The following is a 19,628-nucleotide window of genomic DNA, read 5'->3' on the forward strand; positions in this document are numbered from 1 at the left end:
GAGGGGGATTAGAAGTCTGTATGATGACCGTACATGTATGATGACCGTACATACGTGAGTGAGGATTAGAAGTCTGTATGATGACCGTACATGTATGGCGACCGTACATACGTGAGGGGGATTAGGAGTCTGTATGATGACCGTACATACGTGAGGGGGATTAGGAGCCTGTATGATGACCGTACATACGTGAGTGGGAGTTAGGAGTCTGTATGATGACCGTATATGTATGGCGACCGTACATACGTGAGGGGGATTAGAAGTCTCTATGATGACCGTACATACGTGAGGGGGATTAGAAGTCTCTATGATGACCGTACATACGTGAGGGGGATTAGGAGTCTGTATGATGACCGTACATACGTGAGGGGGATTAGGAGTCTGTATGATGACCGTACATGTATGGCGACCGTACATACGTGAGTGAGGATTAGAAGTCTGTATGATGACCGTACATGCATGAGGGGGATTAGAAGTCTGTATGATGACCGTACATACTAGAGGGGGATTAGGAGTCTGTATGATGACCGTACATGCATGAGTGGGATTAGAAGTCTGTATGATGACCGTACATGCGTGAGGGGGATTAGGAGTCTGTATGATGACCGTATATAACATGAGGGGGATTAGAACTCTGTATGATGACCGTACACACGTGAGGGGGATTAGAAGTCTGTATGATGACCGTACATACGTGAGGGGGATTAGAAGTCTGTATGATGACCGTACATGTATGGCGACCGTACATACGTGAGGGGGATTAGGAGTCTGTATGATGACCGTACATACGTGAGTGAGGATTAGAAGTCTGTTTGATGACCGTACATGTATGGCGACCGTACATACGTGAATGGAGGATGCTTACAAGATATAACAGTGACACATGTACATGTTATCGGTAGGTTTATACATTAAAGCCTCTCCGATCGCACTGTTTGATCACGGCGAGGATTCTAGCTGATGGGTCATATGGGGAAAAGTTTATGGTCGCGATGGGCGCAGAGCTCAGGAACTTTAATGATCAGTTTCGGCGTAATGGCGGTGGGAGTATGCTCAAAGCAAAGATGACAGCAACCCCAAGTTGATAACACATTAACGAAACAAAAACAAAATTGTAATTCGTCTAGAGGATGTGTTAATACAGTATTCCTGTGTAAAACATTTAAAATAGAATGGTAAGGTTTAACGAGCATGAGTGGTCAACTAATCAGTAATAAAACATAAACATATAAGAATGGTGGTGGTACTATACTGCGGACCGTTAACCAGGTCGTTGGAACACTCTATTACATCCAACATGTCATTGGACTTGTTGCCTTTGTCAGGCGAGAAAGAATTTTCTAGTGACAAATATTACGAAACAATAACCAACTGTAAGTTATTTATTTAGTCACAAGTATATTACCTTTTCATTAAATCGCATTATATATACATAAATTCTAGATCATATCGTGAGTGATTTTAAATCAAAAACTTATCTGACATTATTTTGTATGCATTGATCATAAATATATGTTTTCATTGATCATGCGGAGGTTAGTACTTGAGTCAACAGTGTATAAAACGAGAAAGAAAAAACCCACCGTTTTCTCGTTATGGTAGGACCATGGAATACACCCCCATTTGATGTATTTGGAACAAGATGAAGCGACATTTCCAATGAAAGAAAAATGTTTAATTTGGAAATGTGTCTTCTTGGGGATCAGGTAGATAATAACTTTCATGTATGACAGCTTCTGTGACGTTCACAATCAACGTGCCCCATGCAAATACCACAAGAGCACAGTATCTAGCATCGGAACTGATATAAATATCTAAATAATAACAAATAAAATACAATAAGTAATATGTCCACATTAAATATATCATCATTAACATTCTTTGGTCTAAATCCTGATCTCATGTCCACTCAACAGATATAACAGTAGAGAGTAATAAATACAGTTGTACAGATCTAACAGTAGAGAGTAATATATAGAGTTGATACAAGTATCATAGTGTTTATATCACACATAGATTTGTCTCCTTATATGGTATGTACACTAATTGTTACAGTGCATTGTGGGTGTAATGTACCATACGTGTATATACCAGTATATATAAATTATGTATGTATTTGTAACTTAAAATGTCTGGAATTGCAATCTAATCATGATGACATATTGATATCGCACATAAAAATGCATACCATATTACAAAGACGAGTGTCAAAAACTGTTCTGGGTGTCTTGTTCTTTCAGTTGACAACCAGGTCGTGAAGGCCTCATCGTAATATTACACAGTGTTGTGTAATATTTCTGACATACATGATTACGTTTTTTCATGAAATATAAAACTGTTTAAATTATGTTGTAATTCATACTCATTCATTATTTAAAAAATGACATTAAAATGTTCTCTGGTCACAATTCCCTAAACAAAACCTACTCTTCCAATATTTTATCTTCAAAGCAACAATAACGAAACACAGAACGACACAACGCTGCACAGCAAAACGTAATATTAATAGGTATCACGTGAAGATGTACCAAAGGTTTCAATACGTAATATCAATCTGCATATTAATACGAAGGGTTTGTTTACAGTCCGATAGATATTTCAAATAAACTAGCACAAACACTTACCGTGCATAATGAAACAATGTACCGCTGTCAACAAACCTAGTAAATCAATTATACATACCAAAGCAGGTAAATATTCCAATAATTTACCAAAATATGATTACCAAACCAAATCCATTACACTCAGCACAGTAACAAACTATCCAGTGGTTTTTTATGTCCGTGGATATATAGAAAAACACTCTCTAAGCTGACCCCAGTTAATTCCTTAATATAACCTTTTTTCCATGAGAAAGCATCATATAATTAAAAAAAAATCCTTAACTACATTAAGACGCTTTACTTAAATCCAATCATACAAGCCTATGGAACGTTTTAAGCTAAGTGGTTTCCTTCAGTTATGTGTTGTTGATGAAACTGGGGCGTTGAGTCCATGGACATCTCATTATGACAAAGAACTTAGTTTGTTTTCATTCCACACAGCAACGGAGAGCCATCACAGATTAACGAATATTTACTCCACTGCCACATGTACGATCAGAGACGGAAGATATGTGGAAAGTGAAATCTTAAAAATGCTTGAAATCCTAGTTGACTATATCATTTGATGTCCATATATATTCAAACAGATATATTGGCATATCCACGTAAAAACTGCCTTTCACTTGGCCGAAATTGTTTTTTGACAATCTCCTACATTAGTGGTTTGCAGTGTGACCAACTCCAATACACCGATAAATTAGGTCAATAATATGATGGTATAATCTTTCCATTTCCTGACAGAAACACTCATGCTTCCCCAATTTACATGACACAGTTGATTCAATATTAAAGATCTCATTACCTAGCCAAAGACATAAGGCAGTTAGTGATGGCAGAAGGCAAGTATCGCCCGTAACACCTAATTTGAATTCCCCTTGTACTTTTATAAATGGTTCCTGTGTTGATATATTGGTCTTGCTTCATTCACGTTTGGTAAAATTATGGTTTTGTTTACACGTAGATTTCTACTTGATATTTCTTATGAATTAACTTTTGAGTGATAATGCAGAATCTCGTAGGTTAATATCCATCGACATAACCAAAGAAGAGCTCGTTTAGTTGAAGCAGTTAAGTAATTAATGTTCAAGGCTGATTCTAATCGAAAGTTTACGAGTGGGAAAGGACTACAAATCTATATCGGCCACAGCTATGTTTGATCCAGAAACAAAAGTTAAAGACCCTTTCCTCCTGGTCTGTTCGGTAGTAAAAATGTCATAAAGCACAGATCTGAAAGCTTCTGTAAGCATATTGTACAAAACATCGGGCAGTAGGCTGACTTCTCCAGTCACATGACCATACGGCGAGGCTGACTTCTCCAGTCACATGACCATACGGCGAGGCTGACTTCTCCAGTCATACGACCATACGGCGAGGCTGACTTCTCCAGTCACATGACCATACGGCGAGGCTGACTTCTCCAGTCACATGACCATACGGCGAGGCTGACTTCTCCAGTCACACGACCATACGGCGAGGCTGACTTCTCCAGTCACATGACCATACGGCGAGGCTGACTTCTCCAGTCACATGACCATACGGCGAGCCTGACATCTCCAGTCACATGACCATACGGCGAGCCTGACTACTCCAGTCACATGACCATACGGCGAGGCTGACTACTCCAGTCACATGACCATACGGCGAGCCTGACTACTCCAGTCACACGACCATACGGCGAGGCTGACTACTTCCAGTCACATTAACCATACGGCGAGGCTGACTATTCCAGTCACATGACCATACGAAATGGCTGACTACTCAAGTCACATGACCATATGGCGGTACCTGAGTCAACAACAGAATAGACGATGACGTTTTTGATGATGACGATAATGACGTTGATGATGTCGATGAAGAGCTCCTGAGAGAATCAATAATAAAACACATTCCAGAAAATGGCGAATGCAAAACAAACAAGGTATATGGATAGTGATATCCACCATAAGTACTGCTCGTGAAGTTTTTGTTCGAAGTTTTTCAAAACTACAAGTCCCATGGTTAATCCTGCCAATGCTCCCATAAGATGAGCAGTGTATCCGACAGGCGGTGCCTTGTCTAAACTGGAATATCGGTCCCATATAGCGAAGCCAACATCTGCGCTAGCTGAAACAAATACAGAAAAATCTAATTATGTGTTTAGTTTAAAAAGTGAGTTGCAATAATCATGGAATACAATTAAGATATGGGGCTGATGACATTGTAGACATTTTCTGGTTCCCCTCGACAAGGCGTGATTCTCGAGGTATGATAAAGCCAATACTTTAACTGACTCGACACACACGTAAATGAAACGCAGATACATTGTATTTCAAGAAACAATAACTTAGAATCTATTGTTATATATTGTTATTCTTTCAGCATGTTTTGTTCTCGGATTTCATTATCGGTAAGGCAGACTCCAGACAAGAACAAATCATCACATGCACCCGATTGGTTAGGCGATTCCAACGAGAAGTTACGGAAACTGCCTAGTCAGGTCAAATAGGATATTCCAATCACTTGGAAACTTGTGTCAGTATATTGTTTATGACAAGTGTAGGTGTGTCGCTATTTTTCTTCATTTTTAATATTGTATATATTGTAGGTAATAGTTGAAGTTACTCCACCTTAACATTTGGATTAGTTGTATATATCAGTACTTTTTTCAAACTAAACCAACATGTCTCTGACACAAGAGGAGTTGCACATGATCAGTGTATTGAGTAAGAGTGGAAAGTTCAAAATAACTCCATTAGTCCAGTTACCCTCTAGTACTCCTTATAAGAAAGAACCAGATTTCGAGGAATTCACTGATACAGAAGATGAGAGTGAACTTCCAGGAATAGGTAACAACCTTCAAAAAGGTGCTTTGGTACCAAATAGGGATGTAGGACACTTGTCTGGTATTGTGAATGAGGGTCGTGATCATTATGCTGTTCAAGGAGTTCCCAAGATACCACCTTTCTCTGGTGAGGATCTTAAAGGGGATGTGACCTTTGGAGAGTGGCGATATGAGGTACGCTGTCTCCAGCATGATCCAGATATTTCTCAGAACCTACTCATGCAGGCTATTAGGAGATCATTAAAATGGGTTGCTAGGCGGATGCTTAGGTCTTTGGGAGAGACAGCCACTGTAGGAGATATTTTAGAAAAATTGGATACTTTGTTTGGTGATGTGTCTACAAATGGAATGATAATGCAGGAGTTTTTCAGTTGTTATCAATTGAAGGATGAGAGTGTTACCAATTTTGGGTGTCGGTTAGAAAACATGCTTCAGGTAGCAATTGAGGGTGGTTATTTAGATCGAGCTGCCAAGGGAGAGCTACTCCGGCACAAGTTTTGGACATCTCTGTCCTCAACAGAGCTCAAAAGCCAGACTCGCCATAAATATGACTCTTTAAAGAGTTATGATGAACTCTTAAAGGAAATTCGTAGGGTTGAGAAAGAATTGAATATAACACCAAGGCAACCCAGTTCATCAAATGAGAGTGCCAAGGGCAGTAGTGGCAAGAAGGCTCATCAGCATGTTATTACAAATAGTTCTGAGTCAGAGAGTTGGAATAAAGATATTAAGGTCTTGGAGAAAAAAATTGATGATAGGTTGCAGAATATGGATAATAAAGTAGATAAGATCTGGGAAGAGCTTAAGAAACCCTATCAGGGTAACCAGAGAGGCCGCGGGGGAAATAACAGAGGTTATAACCGTGGCAGGGGTAGGTTTAGCAACAATGGACAGAATAAAGAAAGTCAGGAAGGGAATGACCCAAACGAGTAGAGGTCTCTACTGGTGGCCATGTGGGGACCTTATCTGATAAACAGAAAGGCCAAATCTTGTTGGATAGAATGGTGGGGGTGTCCAATGAGGGTACAATTCTTATTGAAGGTGTTGAACTCCCTGCTTTGATAAATAGTGGATCAATGGTCACTACCATATCAGAATCTGGTCTTTGCAGGTTACCAGGAGAAAGACAGTTACTGAATTTGAATGAACTTGGTTTGAAAGTGTCAGTAGCTGATGGGTCACCATTAGGTTACCTTGGATATGTGGAATGCAGTGTTAAATTACCTTTTCTATCAGAAGTTGAGTTCTTTGTGCCTATTTTGGTAGTCCCCGACACCAAATTCAATGCTAAGTGCCCAGTGATAATCGGTACTAATGTAATTAGGCAGTGTAAAGATCTTTTGACACAGGAGGGTTGTGATGTACCTCCAGAGTGGAAACTAGCAGTAGATAGTATCCAGGCTAAAACTTTTGTGGTCAAAACTCTAGGTAAAAAAATGGTAAGATTAGATCCCTATGAGTCTGTAGTTGTTCAGGGAAGGGCTACAGGTTTAGATACAAGCATGGGTGAAGTTGTAACTGAAAACTTGGATACTGGTCTGAGTTATGCAGTGTGTCCACGTGTAGTGAAACTGGGTAAAAATGCTCATGTAGCTAGGATACCAGTAAAAATTTGCAATATTACTGCAAAACCAATGATTATTAAACCTGGGTCTAACTTATGCCAAATACAAGAGGTCAAGGTAGTTGATAGTCTGGGTACTGATTCGCCTAGCCGGAGTCGGGACACTAAGACAACCAAATCTGTACCTGAGGATTTGGGGGCTACTATAGCCACAGATAACCTAAGTGAAGACCAGCTGTCTCGGGTAAGAAAAACACGTTTACTCATATATGCTGTGCTTACCAGACTATCCGGCACCCCGATCCTTCAGTAGCTTTGCAGCTTAGGCTAGTATTATGATTCCTACGATGTGTTGCCCTCGCGAGCCAAACACATAATGATGGTGCGGTCATCAGACCGGATGTTAGAGTGTTATGTCCGGCGGGAAATTGGAGCGTGCAGTGCGAGTTCCGGTCAGTGTCGTACTTGTCGCATTGCAGATGTCCCGAGTCCAGGTCAATGTCAACATATATATTAAACACACAACACGGATGTCAAGATCACGTGATTATATAACCCTGACCATATACAGATTTACATACATAGACATGTACACATATAAGACTGGGTTACATGTAGTTAATGTAAGGATTCTTATTTATATAGTAATTGGATGGTTTTTTTTTCTCAACCTTTGAGTATAGTTTGGTAGGACACTTTTCTTTGGTGATTACTCAAACGTTATGTAAAGTAGTCATCGTTTGCTCCCCGGTTATTCACCAACTGAACCTTTGCCCCGTAGAGTTGTACTGTTTCCACAAACATCTTTTATTTAGTAGAAAGTAAATACTGTAAGAGTACCGCCATACGCAAAGCTCGACGCCATCACTAGTTATTAGATTTGACACAAAATCTCGAAGTCCAAAATGTTTTTTAAGCAACCCAGGACTTTTCCAAAAATAATTATTCATTCCTGCTCAGGGACGTGATAGTTAACACCCACAGTAACGCTGAAACCAAACATTAGTGGCCAAATACACTTATAAAAACTTAACAACCCTGAAACCAGACATTAGTGCCCAAATACACTTATAAAAACTTAACAACCCTGAAACCAGACATTAGTGCCCAAATACACTTATAAAAACTTAACAACCCTGAAACCAGACATTAGAGTCCAAATACACTTAGGAATCTTTAATAAACACATTCTCTATAACCAAAATGATCAGTGACTTAGAGGAAACATAATCAAAACGTTATACAAATAGGTCAAATAAAGAAGTAAAGTACAAAGGTTAGACAGTCATGTTTACTCCCACAAATACCATAGATTTCGGTCCCATTTGTGAATGGCATGGACGTGTTGTGTTGTCCATTCAAATTTTGCCTAACGGAATGTGGAACATATATTCGCAGGGATAGATACATTTCGATTTTGTATGGAGCAAACTGGTAATTTGTTGCTTTTTGAAATATTATTTGTTTTCTGATCAAGTGATCAACTTCACCTTAATTTTGTCATTTCAAACTTCCTGCTAGATACTTACCAACAATGAGAACAGCTGCCAATTTCAATATGCCAAACTCCATGTGTGTGTAATTCTGAAACGATATGTCATAATTTTATTCACCAAACTCCATGTGTGTTTAGTTCTGAAACGATACGCCATTATTTCAATAATTGTATGATATTTGTCTCGGCACCATTTCTATGTGGTTGTTACCGTAGGAAGGGGAACCACCCCAGTTATTATGTCGCATGTTAACAGTCCTTTGTGTTTGTATTATGATATAGGAGTGACCTCCCTTTGTGTACTTACCAGCATAACATTCGCTAGATGAGCTGCCAATAACGCGTACACCCCTCCCGAGGCCCCCACTAAATAGACTTTAATGTCGAACACGGAAGTACCTAGAGATCCTGTATAAAACAAACAATGCTCACATTGTAATTATAAATAAACATAGGAATTACATAACTAACACATGTTCTCAATTCTCAACATCATAATAAAAAGGATGTAAAAACATTTAATGCTTTTGAAAATTTAGGTTTCTATTGATAACTACTAAACGAATAAAATATGATACGTTTGAAACGTTTTTTGTAAGGCAAACGGGAGAATGAGAAGAGCCGGTAAGGTAGGGATACATCTTCAACGAGCTCCCCTTAATATGATATACTTAGTCTACAAAGACTGAGATGTTTGTCCGGTAATTTATCAACAATCGCTAGTATTCAATTAAGGATTACAATTGAAACCGTATACAACACATGGACATTATAAAATACACAACACAAAACCATTGTGTGAAGACATCATTTATCATCATCCATAGTATATGGAATAACATCAACATGAAAGACTTGAAAATAACCACGTGATTATTAACAGAGCTCACAAACAATGATGGTAAAATGTTGAAGCGATTTTGCTGCCAGACACAATTAGATAATCTACATACTGATTATGTAATTATCAATAATGTGTTTTACCTGCCAGAACTCCGGCAAGATAAACGAGTGCAATCCGGAAAGATCCGTGGACCATCTCCAAGGGAATACCAACGATGATTTGTACCAACATGTTGAAAAATAAATGTACCCATCTGGAATAAAACAATCAGAGAATAATTACACACATCACCACATCGTATACATCAGGGTATACATCAGGGTATATATCAGGGTATACATCAGGGTATACATCAGGGTATATATCAGGGTATACATCAGGGTATATATCAGGGTATACATCAGGGTATACATCAGGGTATATATCAGGGTATACATCAGGGTATATATCAGGGTATACATCAGGGTATATATCAGGGTATACATCAGGGTATATATCAGGGTATACATCAGGGTATACATCAGGGTATACATCAGGGTATACATCAGGGTATACATCAGGGTATACATCAGGGTATATATCAGGGTATACATCAGGGTATATATCAGGGTATACATCAGGGTATACATCAGGGTATACATCAGGGTATACATCAGGGTATATATCAGGGTATACATCAGGGTATATATCAGGGTATACATCAGGGTACATCAGGGTATATATCAGGGTATACATCAGGGTATACATCAGGGTATACATCAGGGTATACATCAGGGTATCATCAGGGTATACATCAGGGTATACATCAGGGTATACATCAGGGTATATATCAGGGTATACATCAGGGTATACATCAGGGTATCATCAGGGTATACATCAGGGTATCATCAGGGTATACATCAGGGTATATATCAGGGTATACATCAGGGTATACATCAGGGTATATATCAGGGTATACATCAGGGTATATATCAGGGTATATATCAGGGTATACATCAGGGTATATATCAGGGTATACATCAGGGTACATCAGGGTATATATCAGGGTATACATCAGGGTATACATCAGGGTATACATCAGGGTATATATCAGGGTATACATCAGGGTATATATCAGGGTATACATCAGGGTATATATCAGGGTATACATCAGGGTATACATCAGGGTATCATCAGGGTATACATCAGGGTATACATCAGGGTATCATCAGGGTATACATCAGGGTATACATCAGGGTATATATCAGGGTATACATCAGGGTATACATCAGGGTATATATCAGGGTATACATCAGGGTATACATCAGGGTATACATCAGGGTATATATCAGGGTATATATCAGGGTATATATCAGGGTATACATCAGGTTATATATCAGGGTATACATCAGGGTATACATCAGGGTATACATCAGGGTATATATCAGGGTATACATCAGGGTATACATCAGGGTATACATCAGGGTATACATCAGGGTATATATCAGGGTATACATCAGGGTATACATCAGGGTATACATCAGGGTATACATCAGGGTATATATCAGGGTATACATCAGGGTATACATCAGGGTATATATCAGGGTATACATCAGGGTATATATCAGGGTATATATCAGGGTATATATCAGGGTATACATCAGGGTATACATCAGGGTATACATCAGGGTATATATCAGGGTATATATCAGGGTATACATCAGGGTATATATCAGGGTATATATCAGGGTATATATCAGGGTATACATCAGGGTATATATCAGGGTATATATCAGGGTATATATCAGGGTATATATCAGGGTATATATCAGGGTATATATCAGGGTATACATCAGGGTATACATCAGGGTATACATCAGGGTATATATCAGGGTATACATCAGGGTATATATCAGGGTATATATCAGGGTATATATCAGGGTATACATCAGGGTATATATCAGGGTATATATCAGGGTATACATCAGGGTATATATCAGGGTATACATCAGGGTATACATCAGGGTATATATCAGGGTATACATCAGGGTATACATCAGGGTATACATCAGGGTATATATCAGGGTATACATCAGGGTATATATCAGGGTATATATCAGGGTATATATCAGGGTATATATCAGGGTATACATCAGGGTATACATCAGGGTATACATCAGGGTATATATCAGGGTATACATCAGGGTATACATCAGGGTATATATCAGGGTATACATCAGGGTATATATCAGGGTATACATCAGGGTATACATCAGGGTATATATCAGGGTATACATCAGGGTATATATCAGGGTATACATCAGGGTATATATCAGGGTATACATCAGGGTATATATCAGGGTATACATCAGGGTATATATAAGGGTATACATCAGGGTATATATCAGGGTATATATCAGGGTATATATCAGAATGACTCACAGTTTTGCCTACGTACGTTAATCGGACATAACGCTTTTTCAGTGAATGGACCATCACCATAATTTTTATGAATATATATATGTATGATAATAGCAGTATGGAAGATTCCCCCGTAATTCTTGGCAGCCTCAACACTTGCTTACAGGTCATCATAACAACGACAAGTCACGTTAATATAACTATAAAACCGTTTGTATGGTAAACGGGGGTGAGGGAAGGGTCGGGGAGTGACAGAGGGTGAGGGAAGGGTCGGGAAGGGTCGGGGAGGGACAGAGGGTTGAGGGAAGGGTGAGGGAAGGGTCGGGGAGTGACAGAGGGTGAGGGAAGGGTCGGGGAGTGACAGAGGGTGAGGGAAGGGTCGGGGAGGGACAGAGGGTGAGGGAAGGGTCGGGGAGTGACAGAGGGTGAGGGAAGGGTCGGGAAGGGTCGGGGAGGGACAGAGGGTGAGGGAAGGGATGGGGAGGGACAGGGGGGGAGGGAAGGGTCGGGGAGGGACAGAGGATGAGGGAAGGGTCGGGGAGGGACAGAGGATGAGGGAAGGGTCGGGGAGGGACAGAGAGTGAGGGAAGGGTCGGGGATGGACAGGGGGTGAGGGAAGGGTCGGGGAGGGACAGGGGGTTAGGGAAGGGTCGGGGAGGGACAGAGGGTGATGGAAGGGTCGGGGAGGGACAGAGGGTGATGGAAGGGATGGGGAGGGACAGAGCGTGAGGGAAGGGATGTGGAGGACAGAGGTCGAGGAAGGGTGGGGAGGGACAGTGGGTGAGGGAAGTGTGGGGGATGGACAGAGAGTAAGGGAAGGTTAGGGAGGGACAGTGGGAGGGAAGGGTCGGGGAGGGACAGAGGGCGAGGGAAGGGTCGGGGAGGGACAGAGGGTAAGGGAAGGGTGGGGAGGGAGGGACAGAGGGTAAGGGAAGGGGGGGCAGGGGGGAGGGGATGGTAGGGGAGGGACAGAGGGTACGGGAAGGGTGGGGAGGGACAGAGGGTAAGGGAAGGGGGGGGGGCAGGGGGGAGGGGATGGTAGGGGAGGGACAGAGGGTGAAGGAAGGGTCCGGGAGGGACAACATACCCGGCATGTATAAACATATAGAAGATAAACCTCCATAGCTGGAGACGGCGGTCTGGACGGTAGATAAAGACGCTCTCCACGGGGACTGGGCCGGTAGGACTGATGTTGTTGGCCTCCAAACAGTGGTACACAAAGAAACCCACCTGTCACAAAGTAATAAAGACTAGTTATAGATTGTTTTCATAAATATACGTGGTAAATATTGTTAAGTACATAATTGTTGGAATACTATTCGGTTAATTATCCATGAGGTTAAGTTTGGTTTTTTTTTTTTGTTTAACGTCAGCAGCTATGGGCATTTAACGACAGCCTCCCCTGTGTGCGAGGTGAATGTGTGTGTGTTTCGGGAGTTTGTCTTTGATAATGCGGAACTGATGTCATTGTTTTATATGAAATTTATTCTGAAGTTCTTATTTCAACGTTATTCTATTTTGAACAAAAAAGTTGAAATAATTCAATTATCTTGTACTAAATTATATAAACAGGAAACAACTCCTTTTTAAAAGTTAAATCCTGACTTTTAATTAATTTTTGTACATTATATTTTTTCTGATCTATATCTGATTTTGTATAATGTATAGAATGTAACACACTACTCATACTGGATATTACTTGTTCTACAAGCGATGATAAACGTTGGTTGATTTATTTTATGTGGAATACGGGGTCTATAAATTGATGTTAGAAAATAAGCTGCTTCGTTGAATAATATATCTGATGCGAGATACCACACGGGTCGAGTTAACATTCTGTCTGTGGATTAAAGACCTCCCTGAATATTTTAAATTAAACTATTGATAATCAGGAACACGATAAACGTTATATTTTCTGCCCAAACCAATGCTGTATTTATTTACTTACTAAATTCAAAGTGTTCGAGTTTGGACATGTCAGATTAAATACTAGACCGTTTTAGCACTGAGTAGATCAGGTATGTCGAATACTCCTAACACAATATTGACCGTGGTACAGTGATCATATACAATGTTTACTACTTAAGGAAATATACAACTTTAACAGACCTTAATTCTGTATACATAGACAAATCACTACAGTATTGATTCTAATATTACCATGCAATGTTCACCATTATGATAATACTAATTCAGACCTGTGACCTTGACTTTTTACCTGTTGACCATGACCCTACACCTTATTGAGATTTGGTACATGTATTATACAAGTGTCTTTACTTATTCCTACCGTTAAGGATATATGGAACTTGACCTTAACGACCTTGACCGTTAACTTTTAACATTAACCGAATTGACTGTGTATCAGCCTAACCACGAATATTGTATCATAATGTCACCATGCAATGTTGACCATTCATGGGGATACGAAATAGGATATATCTGACCTTTAATCTTTGACCTTGAACGTGTAAAATTGACTCTTAGTATTGAACCAGACATTATTGCCTCATAACGTCATCATGCAGTCGATTCAGTTATGGAAACAATGTAATTTGACGTTATGTCTTTCATCATTGACCTTGTGACCTTGAAACTGAGAGAGTTCCTTAAGGTAACGACTATAAAAACAAAATTTGAACTGGTAATTCAATCGTTTTTGACGGACTTGGAAGTGTTGTAGGTTATGTATGTCATGTTTATATACAAATTTACACGAATAAACTGCCCGACAGACGGCCAGGTAAAAACCAATACGTCAACTCCTCATAATAAGGTTTAAAATAATAGCATTATAAGTTTGGTAATAGTGTTTTCATTCAGTTGCATATTTATTTGTTTTAAATCGTTCATTCCCCAAAAAGAAATTAACTTATTAAAAGTATAAGATCTATATTTTCGAATTACTTATTTTTATTGCAAATATTGATCGTAAATAACTACAAATATTTCCATAAGAAACTAGAGATTTGTCCATAGAAAGCATGTCTCTCCTTCGTTAGTAGGCAATTACAGTGGATTGCATATGGCCTGAGGGCGATTTAATGATTCAAAGATTCATTTTGCACGATCTGACTTTTCATCTTGCAGGAAAAATAGTCGAAGCGATCTAATCTTATTGCACTGCACACCGCCTGTGAGTGATGCAGATGCGTTTTAGATTGATGAAGCTATCTTTAATGGTACAAAGGTTACAACCCTGACAAAATGATATTGGAAATTGGGCACGTAAACATATGTATTTGACCTTTAACCTTTCAATAAGGCTACGGCGACCTACTAACTGTGCATTTCACTCCATCTGTGCTGAAATTTATACTGAACATTTTGTACTTATTTGACAGTTAACATTGAGGTGAGGGTCACAGGAACCTCATGCTAGTGCACTGCACACCACCTGTGGGTGTTGTACATATGTACGTATAATTACAGTTTAAACTAAACAAATGCATTGGTTCAAAATTTATGGTCTAGACAAGATATATTAGAAGACCCGGAAGTAGAATCAGAACAAGAGGAATCAGAATAACCAGTACTGTAGTAATACAGTCTCCCTTCACTTCCGACTTCATTACATTAAGCATCTACTTAAATTTGTCACCTGTAAAGATTCGACGCTTAATTATAATCATGACATTTAGGGTTGTAACTGCTACGCTTGTTGTAATAAAAAAGCACAATTGTAACATTAAGCTTAGCAGTCGCAACCCTAAATGTAACCATTATTAAATTAAGCGTTGTTATTGCAATAAGGCGATAAGGTGATTTCGATATTTATTGGTATTGATTTTGAGCAGCTGTTTACCTCTCGATTACGGATAATTGAATACATCGGTGTTATATTTCTGCTGAGCTGGGTATCAGAATACCCGCCTATAAAATAACGGGAAACAAAAGCAATGGTGTCATGTTGCCGCTTTTTGTGTCAAACCATCATACAGCTTGACAATATGTTTATGATATAAATAAAACATGATAAACACAACGACTAATCAATTTATATTATAACGAGAGAAACAGCTGTACAGATAGATAAATATAAAATCATTCTCTCTACAATATCCGTGTGTTACCTACACAATTACCGGTGACTAACATAAAAGATAAAAACTTATTGACATATTTAAACAGAATGCTATCAGAATTCCTCACGTATATTTTATATTTCGCTTCATAATAACTTCCAAATCTTATGTTTCTAAGTGTATTCCTCCTTAAAAGATAACAACAGAACTAATGTATTGATCAAGCCAGACAAAGCGGTTATAAACAACATTAAGTGATCGAACCGCAAAGAAAGCGGTTATATGTGAACAAGCCTTACAAAGCGGTTATATGTGAACAAGCCTTACAAAGCGGTTATATGTGAACAAGCCTTACAAAGCGGTTATATGTTAACAAGCCTTACAAAGCGGTGTTCAACCAAATTTAGTGATCAAGTTGCAAAGAAAGCGGTTATACCGAATCAAACGATCAAGCCGGAAAAAAGCGGTTACAAACCATATTAAGTGCATGATCAAGCCGCCAAGAAAGCGGTTATAAACTGTATTAAGCGATCAAGCCAGACAAAGCGGTTATAAACCGTATCAAGCGATCAAGCCAGACAAAGCGGTTATAAACCGTATTAAGCGATCAAGCCAGACAAAGCGGTTATAAACCGTATTAAGCGATCACGCCTGACAAAGCGGTTATAAACCAAATTAAGCGATCAAGCCAGACAAAGCGGTTATAAACTAAATTAAGCGATCAAGCCAAACAAAGCGGTTATAAACTGTATTAAGCGAATACGCCAGACAAAGCGGTTATCAACTAAATTAAGCGATCAAGCCAGACAAAGAGGTTATAAACCAAATTAAGTGATCAAGCCTGACAAAGCGGTTATAAACCAAATTAAGTGATCAAGCCTGACAAAGCGGTTATAAACTGTATTAAGTGATAAAGCCTGACAAAGCGGTTATAAACTGTATTAAGTGATAAAGCCAGACAAAGCGGCTATAAACCAAATTAAGCGATCAAGCCAGACAAAGCGGTTATAAACCGTATCAAGCGATCAAGCCAGACAAAGCGTTTATAAACCGTATTAAGCGATCACGCCTGACAAAGCGGTTATAAACCAAATTAAGCGATCAAGCCAGACAAAGCGGTTATAAACTAAATTAAGCGATCAAGCCAAACAAAGCGGTTATAAACTGTATTAAGTGATAAAGCCAGACAAAGCTACTATAAACCAAATTAGGCGATCAAGCCTGACAAAGCGGTTATAAACCAAATTAAGCGATCAAGCCAGACAAAGCGGTTATAAACCTAAATTAAGCGATCAAGCCTGACAAAGCGGTTATAAACCAAATTAAGCGATCAAGCCAGACAAAGCGGTTATAAACCGTATCAAGCGATCAAGCCAGACAAAGCGGTTAATAAACCGTATTAAGCGATCAAGCAGACAAAGCGGCTATAAACCAAATTAGGCGATCAAGCCTGACAAAGCGGCTATAAACCATATTAGGCGATCAAGCCTGACAAAGCGGTTATAAACTAAATTAAGCGATCAAGCCAGACAAAGCGGTTATAAACTAAATTAAGCGATCAAGCCTTGTATTTCTGTCTTAGACACACTAAATCCCGTCACGAGGACAGGGTCATTGACGTAATAAAGTAATCATGCTGGAGAAGGGGGTTACATTCATAATTAAGTGACCATCAGAGAGATATTGTCTCACTTAATAGTCACGTGGGAAGATACTAGCTTAAACACAAGTCAATGTCTTTTTCCTAAAGAAAGTCTTCCTTACCTCTGCCATAGTTATAAACGGGATGAATAGTGGGGGTGGACAACAACTGTACTTGTCTGCGTAGTACTGTCTATCCAACTCGTCCGTCAGGTACTGCTCGGCTACGTAGCGCACCATTCCGCGGAAAAATGTAGTGTTGCTTGGATACTGACTGGTCAGTAGAAAGTGTTCCTTACCCTGTGTCTCTATGGCGAGTCGGAAACTAGGATTTCTTTTATTACTCATCTGCAACAAGCATACAATTATAGGATTAATCATCGAGTATGAGTACATGTCTAATTTAACCGTCTCATTCTCAATATTGGCAAAAAGTCTATTGAATTTGTAAAAGGTGAATCATTGCTTATACGAACAGCATCGCGAGTTCATGTTATAATTGTTACGTTAAAGATGTTACATGTCCAACAAGCATTTCCATAAAAGTGGTGACGGTGCAATAACAGTCCCTAGTGGAAACTAGCGAAGTGGCAAACTGCTTAGTCTGCTTACTCATGAACCAGACTATGCTTTAATGGTCCGTTACTGCCATCACCGCGAAATAGGGGTAATAGCGTTAGTATGACGCAGGGCGTGACTGGTAGGACACGGACACTTTATGCTCCATACAATCATATTAACACAAACTGTACAAGGCGGGGGAGTGTGATGGCTCTTACATGCAGTGTATGTTGCTATTTGATTATCGTGTAAAGACTGCATTTCTTTTATAAACATACTTATTCGTGATAGCTAATCAATTAAAAAGTTTGCCTATCTGAAGTGTATTGTAGAATGTTGATTGGCCAACATGGAATGATAACTGATGAGGCAAGATCAAAAATGGAAAGATGAATTCCTCCGTTCCAGCGACCTTCAAGATGTATTTAGAAAACAAGACAAGAAACCAGATAATACTGAAAGTTTAACAGTTCCTAGAGCGCATGAGGTACGTAAGGAAACCAGCAACACGTGCAGCACCATCAGAATATCTTCAGCAACACGTGCGGCGCCGTCAGGATATCTGTTGTAACACGTGCGGTACGTCGAGATATCTTTTGTACCAGGAGCGCCACAGAAGGATATCTCTAGTTAAAAACGTGTGACACCGACAAGATAATATCCTGTAACACGTAACATCGACATGATTAATCTCATAACACGTGTGACACCGACAAGATAATATCCTGTAACACGTAACATCGGCATGATTAATCCCATAACACCTGCGACACCGACAACATATATCGCATAACACGTGCGACACCGACAACATATATCCTGTAACATCAGCGACACCGATAGTCGATATATCTTGTAACAGGTGTGACACCGACAGGATATCTGCCAAAGCAGGTGTGATACCGACAGGGTATCTGCCATAACAGCTATGACACCGACAGGGTATCTCCGTTAAGACGATAAGAACATCATGATATCTTCCGAAAAGAAACATAAGGCACGATAAGACCCTGTATGCCATTAAGTCGTTTGTCACAATAAAGGTTGATATCCCATAGTTAGATATCGGGACACGGTGATTACCACTTCCACGACAGAATGTGGTCTCTCAGGTAAACATCACGTAGTCATTAATCATTCAGACGCATATAACACCTAATTTCAAGTTCGGCAGAAAAGAAGTTCGAAAAGAAAGGACATATTTTGAATTTATGAAAACAATCAGTACATTTCCGAAACAAAATTGTTCAATCGAAAAAGATTAACAAACAAGGTGACTATATTACCATAATTTCAAATGGAAGTAATGTCATGTCCTGAATGTGTGGTAAAAAAACCCAACAACAACAAACAAACAAACAAACGAAACAAAACAAACAAAGCAAGCTAATAGATATATTTATGTACTTTCGGCTTTCATATTGCACAAAACAGTGGGAATTTCATTACGAGGACAGGTTGGCGACAAATCATGATCAATATCGTCTTCAAACTAGAAACCCTCTGATGAAAGTTGCCCGCTAGCTGTACACGTCTATATGAAAACCATGACTGTCGAGTGTTGTTTATATATCATGCGATTGTGTTTGTATTCTCTGTGACTTGATAAAGGGGCGGATTGCCTTGAAAATTTGACATTTTTAATTGTCCACACTGTTGGAATTACTTATTTGC

The 19,628-nt window shown here is 39.4% G+C and overlaps 1 protein-coding gene across 1 annotated transcript in view; it reads right to left on the minus strand.

Annotated features, from left to right (window-relative positions):
* Positions 1 to 1,366: 1,366 nt before the first annotated feature.
* LOC117329280 (rhomboid-related protein 3-like) overlaps positions 1,367 to 19,628 on the minus strand; it is a 50,845-nt gene continuing 32,583 nt past the window's right edge. The window contains exons 5-10 of the mRNA XM_033887147.1: positions 17,517 to 17,741; positions 12,815 to 12,957; positions 9,468 to 9,580; positions 8,791 to 8,891; positions 8,518 to 8,572; positions 1,367 to 4,706 (exon numbers count right to left, since the gene is read on the minus strand). Coding sequence (XP_033743038.1) covers positions 4,474 to 4,706; positions 8,518 to 8,572; positions 8,791 to 8,891; positions 9,468 to 9,580; positions 12,815 to 12,957; positions 17,517 to 17,741 — 870 coding nt within the window. The 3' untranslated portion in view covers positions 1,367 to 4,473. The remainder of the gene's footprint in view (positions 4,707 to 8,517; positions 8,573 to 8,790; positions 8,892 to 9,467; positions 9,581 to 12,814; positions 12,958 to 17,516; positions 17,742 to 19,628) is intronic.

This window comes from Pecten maximus, chromosome 1 (assembly GCF_902652985.1).
Source record: "Pecten maximus chromosome 1, xPecMax1.1, whole genome shotgun sequence".
Classification (NCBI taxonomy): domain Eukaryota; kingdom Metazoa; phylum Mollusca; class Bivalvia; order Pectinida; family Pectinidae; genus Pecten; species Pecten maximus.